Source organism: Fusarium vanettenii (assembly GCF_000151355.1).
Source record: "Fusarium vanettenii 77-13-4 chromosome 1 genomic scaffold NECHAsca_1_chr1_3_0, whole genome shotgun sequence".
NCBI classification, from domain to species: domain Eukaryota; kingdom Fungi; phylum Ascomycota; class Sordariomycetes; order Hypocreales; family Nectriaceae; genus Fusarium; species Fusarium vanettenii.
The window spans coordinates 281,109-293,232 of NW_003315881.1; the positions used below are offsets into that span (position 1 = coordinate 281,109).

The 12,124-nt window shown below is 55.8% G+C and overlaps 3 protein-coding genes across 3 annotated transcripts; 2 read left to right on the forward strand and 1 right to left on the reverse strand.

Annotated features, from left to right (window-relative positions):
- Nucleotides 1–1,131: 1,131 nt before the first annotated feature.
- On the forward strand, nucleotides 1,132–3,300 carry NECHADRAFT_98661 (uncharacterized protein; the record flags this gene model as incomplete). The annotated part of the gene is made up of 2 exons (XM_003053341.1): nucleotides 1,132–2,767; nucleotides 2,798–3,300. 2 exons carry the CDS (start codon nucleotides 1,132–1,134, stop codon nucleotides 3,298–3,300), a joined length of 2,139 nt encoding a protein of 712 aa, XP_003053387.1.
- A 1,614-nt stretch (nucleotides 3,301–4,914) lies between these two features.
- On the reverse strand, nucleotides 4,915–6,936 carry NECHADRAFT_89909 (uncharacterized protein; the record flags this gene model as incomplete). Its single annotated transcript, XM_003054044.1, has 1 exon — nucleotides 4,915–6,936. The coding sequence occupies one exon, from the start codon at nucleotides 6,934–6,936 to the stop codon at nucleotides 4,915–4,917; it is 2,022 nt and encodes a 673-aa protein (XP_003054090.1).
- A 316-nt stretch (nucleotides 6,937–7,252) lies between these two features.
- Nucleotides 7,253–9,633, forward strand: NECHADRAFT_103056 (uncharacterized protein). The gene is made up of 2 exons (XM_003053342.1): nucleotides 7,253–7,575; nucleotides 7,690–9,633. Exons 1-2 carry the CDS (start codon nucleotides 7,282–7,284, stop codon nucleotides 9,181–9,183), a joined length of 1,788 nt encoding a protein of 595 aa, XP_003053388.1. The 5' UTR covers nucleotides 7,253–7,281; the 3' UTR covers nucleotides 9,184–9,633.
- Nucleotides 9,634–12,124: the final 2,491 nt, after the last annotated feature.

The window sequence follows — 12,124 nt, forward strand, 5'->3', positions numbered from 1 at the left end:
TTATGACGAAGGGGGGATGTGTCAAGAGCCTCACTTGGGACTGTGCCCACTAGAGCCTTGCCCGATCTCACAGGGGACACCCGGCTCGGAGGAGAGACACGGAGGGCTCCGGCCATGTTTGGGCCCTGGAAGGAAATCTCGTGCGAACTAGTAGCCTGACAAGGATGCATAAAACATCACGATGTCGCTTTCTGGTGGATAGTCGTTCGTAAAGAATATTCTTTTCGGGGTTACCGACGTCGTTAGGTTATATCGCAGTTAATGGAGATGCTTAAGTGCTGTGGCGCAGCTGTCGCTGAACTGTGGGCTGTGCTTGATGCCCAGATGCCCCGGAGACTTGACTGCCGTTCGGGAGGCTGGGCATTGGCTCTGGTGGGTCTTGACCCCTGTCGGATAGCGTCAGCGCTGTGCCCACCTTACTAAGGACCCCTCATCATTACGTCGTTGGTCTTGCCCCGCTACTCGCCCTGTCTTGCAGCAGGAAGAAGCAGCAACAGCTCCAGCGTTTGTACCTCTCGACGTCGTACGTCGTGGAGAGAAGCGTAGCCGTAGCGTAGCGCCCGAGCCTAGTAAAGTGACGGCCACGGTTACGGCCTCTGCACTCACGTTAGTTTAGGTAGTCACCAGGCAGGGAAGGCAGTGCTTCCATTGCTGCCTTCCACTTTTTCATTGATGCCCATCCACATCCACCACACACACTCACGCAAACGCGCACAACACGGGCACACACCACTGACCACCTGCACTTGCACTGCACCTGCCATCAGAGCCAAGCAGGTTCGCCGCCCTCTACCCACTTTCCCTCTCTTGTTTCCCGTTCCTTCCATCTTTCCTTCCTTCCCTCACCCCTGTTGTCCACCTCGCAAAGGACCCTGTTTTGCAAGCTGTGGCTGGTCGGTTGCTCCTGCATCACTTCTTTTCTTTTCATCATCTGCCTCTCCCCTCCTCTCCCCTTCCCCTTCTTCCTTTTTGCATCATCATTCACAACCTACAAACAAGCAAGCACAATACCCAATTTGCCTTTTGTTCTATACTAGACAGGCATAACGCAATCTTCAGCTTAACATACAACGCTACAACATATACCCGCTTCTCACTTGCAAGCAAACAGAAACCACGCAGATTTCCCCCATGGCAAACTACGACCCGTATGATCGGGACTACTCTCGCCGTTACGTGCGAGAGGAACGCCGAGAGGAACGCCGAGATGACCCCCGCTATCTCGATCCTCGAGACTCCTTCAACTCAAAGTCGCACTCTACTCGCGAGCTCGTCCCCCGTGCTCGAGAAGACAGCGATTTGTCAGTAGAAGAGGTTCGCCGCGATTTCCCCCCTCCCAGCGGCCGCGACATCCGCCGTGCTAGATCCGCTGGTCCTGACTATTATGAGGAGGAGTACGAGTATCGCCGCGGATATGATCCTCGCTACGACCGCGACGACCGACGCTCCCGTCGCGGCCCCACCAGCTCCTACTATGACGATGATGACCGCAAGCACAAGTCCAAGGGCATGTCCAAGAACGAAAAGATCATTGCCGCCGTTGCCGGCGCCGCTCTCGCTGTCACTGGTAAGGAGCTCTATGACCGCCGAGAGGCCAAGGAAGATGGCACCGAGGTTCAACGCAACGCCCTCTCTACTGCTGCCCTCGCCGGAGTTGGCGCTCTGGCCGCCTACCAGGGCGCACAGTTCTACAACAAGCAGCAGGCCAAGAAGGACCAAAAGGCCAACATGATCCTTCACCATGGCCGTGATGGCTACTCCAACGATTACTACTCAGACGACGACATTGGCCCCAAGGAGAAGAAGGGCCACAAGAATTTCCTCGAGAACGCTATTGCCGCCACTGGCCTCGGCGCTGCCGTCAAGGCCCTTACTGGCGGAAGTGGAGATGACCACCGATCCGACACTAGAAGCCGTCGGGGAGGCAGTCCTTCCAGCGATCGATCTCGTTCTCATGGTGGTGGTACCAACAAGATCCAAAAGGCGGCCATGGCCTCGCTTCTCGCAGGTGCCACTGAAGCCTTCCGTGTTGCCAAGGAACCTGGTGGTTGGAAGGGCGAGAAGACAAAGCGCATTCTCACCGCAGCTGCTGGTGCCGCTGCCGTTGATACAGCGACCGATGATAAGGGAGGAAAGCTTGGCCTGGCAGAGTCGGTGATTGGCGGTTTGGTCGGCAACCGCCTGCTCCGAGGTTCAAGGAACGACATTGAGGAGGACCGCAAGACTGGCCGCAGCCGCTCTCGTTCTCGCGCTCGATCCAAGTCTCGAAGCGGTGGCGGTGGTGGAGCAACCGGTCTTGCGGCTCTTGCAACTGCCGGTCTGGGTGCACTCGGCGCCAAGAAGGCTTTCGACCGTTCGCGATCCAGGAGCCGCAGCCGACGGGGAAGGAGTGAATCCTACAGTCCTTCCCCAGATCGTCGCCGTCACCGCAGCCGAAGCCGCAGCGTTGTCGACAAGGCCCGCAACAGCCTAGCCAAGCTCGGTCTCGGAGCCGGAGCTGGTGCCGGCGCTGCCGCTGCCGATGACTACCGCCGTCGGGACCAAGATGATTTTAGCGACCGCGGCGGACATCGATCTCGCCGATACTCGGACGACATGTCGGAGGACGACCGACGATCTGGCAGCAACCGAGACTACTACGATGATGACCGCTCCCACCGGAGCAAGCCAAGAGAACGCCGACGAGGCGGCCGATCTGATTATTCTTCATCCGACTCCGATTTGGGCGACTCGGATGAAGACGAGAAGAGGGCTAAAAAGATGAGAGGTAAGCAACTTGTCACCACGGGCCTTGCAGCCGTGGCCACGATCCATGCAGCACACGAGGTCTATTCGAGTATGGAAAAGAGGAAGGCAAGACACAAGGCAGTCAACGAGGGACGCCTCAGCGAGGGTGAAGCGAAGAAGCTCAAGACCAAGGCAATCATGCAAGATGCCGCGTCAGTGGGAATTGCCGCCCTGGGAATCAAGGGTGCCATCTCAGAGATGAAGGAAGCCAAGCACTTGACACATGAGTGCAAGGAGTTCAAGCAAGAGAAGGCCCGCCGCCACGAAAGGCGTTTGCAGAGATGCATGCGAGCTCAGAGTGTAGGCGGGCAGAGGAGGGCTGACAGCTGGGCACCATCATCTCGAGGACGAAGTGACGGGTATGACTCGGACACGGAGGATGAAGAGTATCATCATCGAGCCTATGGGGGTGATCCTTACAGAGGGAATGTCTATCCGGCAAGCCCGTATGGGACAGATTCCTACAGGAGAGACCCCTATGGCCGTGCCCCGTTGCCAGCCCCTTCAAACTGAGACCCAGGGCGGCAAGCACTCTTGAATTTGGATACGGCGCATATGTCGAGGCTAGTGCCTTGATGTGCCTGTTTGAGAATGTCCCACTACGCTCATTTTACGAAATGTGTCGGGGACACTGAAGCTCATGAATTATGACGACACGACGATTAAGCTCTTGAGAAACTTGAGTACGATACACGGCAACAATGTTGGATAAAGAGGAGGACGAATGAAAGGCAAAGATTCTGGAAGAAGAAGAAAAGACCTCGTGATGATGTGGCTTACTGCGCTGCGCGGCTTGTTTCTTTTGCTGCTTTAACCCCCCCTGCACCGCACCAGATAGATGGAGCACATGCCATGCATGTGCTTTCTCCCTAATCATTTTCAGATACGTTTTCATGGGTGTATTCAAGAAGAGAGACTAATAAGCATGATTTACACTAGACCATCATCGCCGATACTGAGCAAGTGGCTCGATACTCGCAGGAACAGGTGTGAACCCATCCACCTGCACCGAAGCAGGCCAAGCTTCCCGGCAGAACGGCACGTCGTGATGCAGCTGGCAAGGACGAACTGGTTTTACCTTGCTCGGGGCGATCTCACGATGGGACGATGAGTGGAGCACGATCTGGAACAACGTTTCGGACGGGAAGAGGACGGGAAGTAAGAGCCGGGAAGAGGAGGAGGGTGGTATGCGCGTGTGCGGTGATGGTATGCACGATGATGACGGATGGGAGCAGAGAAAAGGCTAGGCTCGGGAAGCACGGCTTGCGAGATGGATGGGGGCTTGCAGATCGATACACGACGATTGGACAGACTTGGCGGGAAACGGGAATGGGCACGGATATGAACGAGTCAGCGGGGAAAGAGAGGTAAGATAACCGTCGAGGTTTACGATTTGGATTTTCTTTATCCTTGATTTTGTTCTGGATATGATACGAGGTGGGATATTGAATGAAGGGTTTGATCTTGCTAGAACAAGGTAACGAATCACGACTTATTACGACCGTTTCTTTACAATGATATTATTATCTGCCATGTTTTGCGTATGTGTGTGCGCGCGTGCGTGTGTGCTGTGAGACGGGCGTCGTCATCATCCATCTTGGCTGTGCGTAGTAGAGACACAAAGGACAGCAGTAATGCGAGGGCTCGGGCTGAAACACACGATGGAACTGAAGAATTTGGTCCTCACCGAGCCAGGTCAGGGAATCCCCTGTACTTGGTGGTCACCCACAGAGAAACACGCCCAATCGAAGAGGAGAAAGACGGGGTCCATCCATGCCGTGTCCTTGGACTTGGATCTTGTTCTTTCACCCCTGGCGCCGCCAAACTATGGCATGGACGCCATGACGTCATCACAATGTATCCACTCTCCACAACGCCCTGACGTCGTTGGAAGCGCTGACGATTCAGCCTCAAAAGTAACGGTTTTGAAGGATTGATCATGTGGATGAAAACTACAGGTCAACTTTCTTTTTGTTGAAAGAGCGGGCATAGAACATACAGACGGGATGAAAGTGACGGTCAAGTGTCGGCCAGAAATTTGGTATATTGACAAAAAAGGCCCATAACCGCCTTGAATATCCTCCACAACGCCAGCAGCCCAGTATGTAGTGTCGTTTTAGTCCATTTTTATGCGGCCTCTCCTGACTGCTGTTGCTTCCACTTTTGCGCCATGGCCATGATATTCGACAAATTGGCCGCCTGCTGGTCGTCGGCAGGAAACACATAGTCAATGTACTCCTCCCACGAGTCGTCGTCGAGCTTTCTCCGGCGCTTGGTCTTGCGAGGCATCTGTTTCTGTACAGCTTCAATGTCCTCGGCCGATCCGTGTGTCCGCTCGAACGACAGCCAGGCGTTGAGGAGCGATACGCGTTCTTCCTTGAGGTCCTGCTCGCGCATGCTCTTGTGTGCACGCTCAAACACCTTGCGAGCCCTCGCCTTGGCCTCTTCGCTGACGGGCTGCTCCTCGTCGCCCTCTTCCTCGTCGTCTTCGGGGATGTTGATCTCAAAGTGCGCGTAGCTGATCCAGACCTTGACGTGGTCCGTCTTCTCCAGCAGTCGCTCGTACAGCTCTCGTGTGCGCTCGTACTCGCCCTCTTCCTCCTCAAAATCGATGTACGCCTTCCACAGCAGCTCCGGCATGTCCAGCTGCGGCTGCTGCACCGCAAGCTCAAAGATGGCGCGCGTGCGGTCCAGGTCGTCAAGGCCACGCTCCAGCTCGGCAAACTTGATCCATGTCTGGCAGTTGGCCGGGTTGTACTCAATGTGCTTCTCATACAGCGTGCGGCATCTCACAAACTCAAACAGCTTGCGCTCCAGGTCCACGTAGCCGTCAAAGATCTTGTCCTTGGGGCACATGCCGATGGCATTGCCAAGCAGCTTCCTCGCCGCCGTGAGCTCACCCTGTCGGATCTCAAACTGCGCCGCCAGGAGCCATATCTTGGCGAATGTGAACTTCTTGTGCGGGATCAGCTTCAGACAAGTCTTGTAGATCTGCCGCGTCCTCTCGATATCCTGGCCTTCCATCTCTTCCCATATGGCGTAAAAGATCCATAGGTAAATGTATCGTCTCCAGTGTCGCTTCTCTTGTGTCGGTGGCACCTGAGCCACGGCCCTTTCGTAAACATCCCGGATCCGGTCCAGGTCCTGCGAAGACTCCTCCAATTTTGCGTAGTCGAACCAAGCGTCGTAGTTCTTGGGGTTCTCCTTGATGAGCTCCTCGTAGTGCACCCTTCGCTTTGACAAGACGACATCTTCCACACCGTCCCTGTCGCCAAACTGCTTCTCAAAAGTTGTGTATGCCTTGTGAAGGATTGCCGACTTGGATCGTGGTAGGCGGTCGAGAGCATACTTGTAGATGGCACGGGCTCGCTCGTACTCCTTCAACTTGGCCTCAAATCGAGCATACGCAATGAATAGCTTCTCGTCAACAAACTCGTCGCCCAGTGACTCGACTGCTTCTCCAAACACCTCGCGCACCTGGTCGCTGGTGCCAAACTCCTCCTCAAACTTGGCCCACTTGATCCAGTTCCGGGGCTCGGGATGGACAATGGTGAAGATCTTGAAGATCTCGCGTGCCCGGTCGAACTCGCCGTACCGCTTCTCCAACTTGATGTATGCGCTCCACGCCGCCTCGTCCGGTCGCCACTGCATCCAGCGATCAAAGACCTGGCGTGTTCCCGGGACGTTGCCCAGCATCTCCTCCATATAAACGTACTTGTACCAGAGCTTGTCGACTCGCGGCAGCCGCGACACGGCGCGGTCGAGAATGTTCCGGGCATGGTTGATGTTCCTCGACTTCATCTCGGCCTCGACGTATCGGGTCCAGAGCTGGACATTGTTGGGGTGGGCGTCGAGGGCGCGCTCAAAGATGGAGCGCGCGCGCGCAAACTCCTTCTGCTCAAGCTCCCACTGCGCATATCGCATCCAGTTGTTGAGGTTGAGCCGATTGCGCCGCACATAGTCCTCAAACTCCTTGCGTTTCCTGCCCTGGAACTCGTGAAGCTCTTCCAGATCGGCGAACCGCTGGGTCGGCGCCTGGATCCCGACCTCTTGTCGGTCGACAGCTTCTCGGAGGAGCTGCTCGGCGCTGATCTGGACAGGCGCGGCCGCCTTGTTCTTGACCCTCGGGGGTCCTCTTGATGACTCCATCGTGGGCGACGCGTATCTGTGATGAGTTGGTGAGAAGGGCCACACGATGCAGTCGGTACGAGATAGAATCAAGCAGAGAAGAAGAAAAGAGCGTGATGGATGATTCAAGTGAAGACGACGACGACGCGACAAGGAGCAAGGCTCAAAAAATGAACTGTGGCTGAGGAGCAAAAAGGCAGCTGTGCACGGACCATATAACTGTGGCGTCTACAGCCTCGAAGCCTAATTCAGGCGAATATTTATAGCCAGCCACAACTCATCAACTCGCTCCACGACCCGACTGACCCTTTGTCGCGACAATCACCCCAATCCATCCGCATTGTCCAACTGTAACGCGCCTCCATCATGTCGACCGTCGCAGAAGACTTGCTCAACGATTTCGGTAGTTCCGGAGATGAGGCCGACGAGCTTGAGAACGATGGCCTCGTCAAGGACGAAGAGACAAATGGCGATCGCGACGCTATGGACGTCGACGGCGATGCCGCGACCAAGGACGACGATGCATCCGAAAACGACCCATCCAACGACAGAGATGACGCCGAGGCGACAAAAGTTAAGGTCGAAAAGATGCAGCTCGGCGCCGTCAAGGACGTCCGCAGCGTCGCCAGCCTGATGCAAACCCTGGAGCCAGTCCTCGAGGTTAGTACCACTCCCCGCGGCCAGTTCAACAACGGCCGCGTCTTGAAGATGGACGATTCGTTTACATCGGTTATTTTGACGAACAGCCCTGACGTGTTGCCTCGGACCCTACAGAAAATCGCACATTATCGATCACAAGCTGCCACCCAGAGCACGAGCCTGGGCAACATTGAGGACCACCCCGAGTATCACCTCCTGACCCAGTCAAACAGCCTCTCTACCCAGATCGACGGTGAGGTGGTGCTGGTTCACAAGTTCATTCGCGATCACTACTCGACTCGATTCCCCGAGCTGGAACGACTGGTTACGACACCTCTCGAGTATGCCAAGGTGGTGGCCATCCTGGGCAATGGCCCCATGGACTCGGAGAGCATCAAGGCCCTCCAGACCTCGACCGACAACCCCCTTGGAATAACCCTCAAGTCAGTTCTCGATGGACCATCACTCATGATTGTGACCGTCGAGGCCACCACATCAAAGGGTCACGAGTTGACACCGGAGGAGCTGCAGCGCATCTTCAAGGCCTGCGAGATGGTCATTGCTCTCAACAAAGCCAAACAAACCTTGACAGAATACGTCCAGTCACGCATGAACATCTTTGCGCCCAACCTGACGGCCCTCATCGGCTCACTCACAGCAGCACAGCTTCTCAATGCCGCAGGTGGATTGACAGGCCTATCCAAAACCCCGGCATGCAACATCGCTTCATGGGGTTCCAAAAAGAAGCAGGCCGGTCTGTCTACGAACATTGGTATCCGTCAGCAGGGCTACCTTTTCAACTCGGAAATGATTCGTGGTATCCCCAACGACCTAAGGAAGCAGGCCATGAGAATCGTTTCAGCCAAGCTGGTGCTGGCCGCTCGAGTAGACCGCATCCATTCAAGTCCAGATGGCTCTACGGGAGAGGAACTCAAGTCGGCATGCCTCGAGCGTCTAGAAAAGCTTACGGAACCACCACCCAACAAGGGACAACGCGCACTTCCCGTACCGGATGACAAGCCAGCTCGCAAGCGAGGAGGACGACGCGCCCGCAAGGCCAAGGAGGCACTCGCCATGACAGATCTACGCAAGGCCCAGAACCGTATGGCCTTTGGCAAGGAAGAGAAGGAAGTTGGATATGGTACCGGTGAGACGACGGTCGGTATGGGCATGATCGGTTCGGCCAACGATGGGCGCATCCGAGGCATCCAGGTCGACCAGCGCACACGTGCAAAGCTCAGCGCCAAGAACAAGGGCTGGGGAGGAAACAGTACCGTGGGAGGCGCGGCCTCGTCCATTGGCGGCTTCGGCCAGGCGTCCAGCATCGACTTGCGCGGTCGCGGTCTGCGCGCCTCGGGCGTGGGAAGCACAGTCGGCTCGGCGGCCGGCACAGCGTCATCGCTCGCCTTTACGCCCGTGCAAGGACTGGAGCTCGTGGATCCCAAGATGCAGGCCGAGCTCAGCAAGAAGCGCAAGGCCGAGGAGGACCGGTGGTTCAAGGGCGGAACCTTTACCCAGGTCAGCGGGGCGCCGAGCGGTGGTGGTTTCAAGGTGCCGGACCTACCGGCCGCCAAGCGGGTCGACACGGGGGCCAACAAGATGGGCCCTCCGCCGGCGCGCAAATCATGAGGTTTCCGGAATTAATCAGGGAAAAACAGACAAGGATGGTATTGATGTAACTCTGTGGTAAACGGGGAGAGGGGCTCGCATGGGAATGCGCGAAATCCCCATCAGACAGATACTAACATTGGCATCATTATGATGTATCGGACTGTCATCCATGGATCATGGTTTCTTGTGTACTGGAGAGAGGCGGTGCAGCACAGGGTTGTACTGCCTGCACTGCACTGTACTCCATGTACAGTAACGCCGCGCCGCATGCTGTGGGCACGATAATACAGCTACACCGAGCAAAGGGGCCTCAAATCAAGCCAGAGAGAATAAGCAGGCATGTGGCGGGGGAACTGTCGGCGAACAAGGCGTTTCGGGGGACGATCTGCGATCTCCAAGGAAGGGCGGAGAAATCAACAGTTTACTCCCGGTTAGGTAGTTCAAATTCGATCATCAAGTTATCGCACCAAAGAGCGACCCTGAGCCTGAACCTGAACCTGGAATGGAATGCTAAGCAGAAATGTGAGCCTCGTACTGCAATCCATCCCCGGGAACATGGAAAAAACTTGGTTCTGTTCCTCCGGATCGACAAAACGGCGTAGCAAGAGGTTGGCAGCAGTCCTGTCCTGTAGCTGTAGGTTGTTGCTGCGCCCGGGGTGTTGCGCCGAAACCAATAAAGAAAAGAATGGGGAAAATAAATTCACCAATCTCGATCGATCGACGTAGATCGACAACTGTTTCGCCAACGTGACCTGTCAGACAGATATGACTGCAGGATATTGGTTCCCCCTTCTCTCACTCACTCCCCAGAAGAAGGATTCATCAAGCGCCCTTTTGATCACGAGAGGCGCATCGCATTGTGTTGCCAGCTGCGCTGCCGCTAGGCACAGAGTCCCTAGATTCCGCGGCACGACGGCATGCGAGACGGTGGTATTGCTGGTTGCAGCATATTCTAGGGTTCGTCTAGGGTAGGTATGTAGTTGGCAGATCTCGGTCGTGAATCCCAGCTTGTTGGATCATGCCGTCTGTTTGTTCCTGGTCCATGGATAATCTGCATCCATACGTGTTTGCCCATTGCACCCCATTCATCCATCGTCCGAGCAAGGATGGTGCCTGTGACATGAGATGCTTGGTGTGCCTCACCGCCAGAAGACAGCTGTTTCAGAGCATCAAGATGCGCAGAGTGCTGTTAAACAGTCTGCGAACACGAGACAGGAGCCGTCCTGGCGGATGAGCCACTTCATCCAGATGATAAGCCCGAGAGAGCAAGGATATCCATGGCAAGGCACACACTCTCAGCGGGAACGGGACGAGCAATCCCATATCTCAACCCCCAGCCCAACCATTGGGCCCATCTGTCACTCTCCCGTCGCCATGTGACATGGTCAGATCTGCAATGGAGGGTTGCTTCTGGTCCCCTGGGTCGTGGATTGTGGGAAAGGGGAGATTGGGGACGCCTGTAGGGATGCTGTACTGTACTGTACTGTACCGTATCACGACAAGGCCGATGGAAAAGAAAAGGGTCCTCTGCCCCAAGATCGACAACCTCACATCAAACAGCCGCCAGTCATGCGCCGAGTATTTTGGTCTCTTAGGAGAGAAGCCAGTAGACAAAGACGCATGACATGTCTCCTACATGACGTTGCTCAATCAAGTCAAAACGACGCCGCCAACAGACGAAGACCAGGAGCGAAGGCTGGGCTAAGACGACGCGGCTGCGGGACAGAAAAGCAATCAAAAAATAAAACAGAATAGACAAGACGCTATGACGTCGTCGTGCCATCTAGGGGCTGTCATCAGTCAGGGGAACACAGCGCTCAAGCTAGGACCTCGCTGTAGCGTAGGTGAGATCGGTAGACATATTCCGAGAGTGCTGAAGAATGAAAAGGAATCGTCGATGAAGGATGGAACAATAGTCGAAGTAGCGGAGCAAAGATCCCGGGAACCAAGACAAGACCAACTGACTCGACTCTCGGACTGTACCTACCCAAAAGACCGGCCGTGGAGGGTCCTAGTGACAGTGACAGTTCACCTGCAGCTTCTTCAACAGCAATAGCCCACACGCCCACGAGGCCAAGGCTTGGTGGTAGGTAAATCAAAAAAGAAAAAGAATACGTACGTAGCGAGATTTGGCGAAGCCCATTCCCTGGAGTTGTCAGGGGACAAGGAGCCAATGACGTATGACATCATGTCAAAAGAGTTCGATCTGGCTCGAGTTCTAGTCTTAGAGCATCCGAGCAGAAAGGCGGTGATGAGAAAAAAGAATAGTCAGTTGCCCAGGAGACAGCTGCTCTCTCTTGTCCCTGAACGCCGCGATACAACACATGGTGTTTTGCCTCATCCAAAAGGCACGAAAGGAAACCGACACGACACCGACTCGCTCGGGTCTGATGCCCACCCGCTCCGGGCGCCGGGCGACTGGTTTGGCGCGCGGTTGGATTTCCGGTGCCTGACAATCTATGCCAAATGGAAGAGGGGAGGTCTTGGAACATGTCTCGAGGAGGGGGGGGCGGAGGCGAGATGAAGCGACAGAGGCATCCATCGCATCATCACTCTCACCGTCAAGGGACGTTGCCCCTCCTCTCCCCCACTTCCGAGGCGTGTGGTTTGGCTTGGTTGTTGGTGGTGATGGTGTAGTCCCTGCTTGCCATGTGTGCCATGTGTAGGTCATGTCTTTCTTGTTCGAGGTCGCTTGAGCATCCTTGATCCGCAATGATCGCCGGCTTCTGGGAGGCCAGCCAAGGCGGGTCCCCTCCCCTTGGTAACTGCGTGTACTTCCGGGCCCTCTCCTCCGAGCCCTACGATGCCTTCACTCCCTCCCACTCCCCCTTCCCACTTGGAGCCCCAAAACCCTTAACCTCTCGCCTCCCTCACCCTTCCTCGGCGCCCCAGCCCCAGGCCAGGCTGCGGGACCCTCACGAGCCACACGGGCGGGACCGATGAGGCTGGCCTGCCAGGG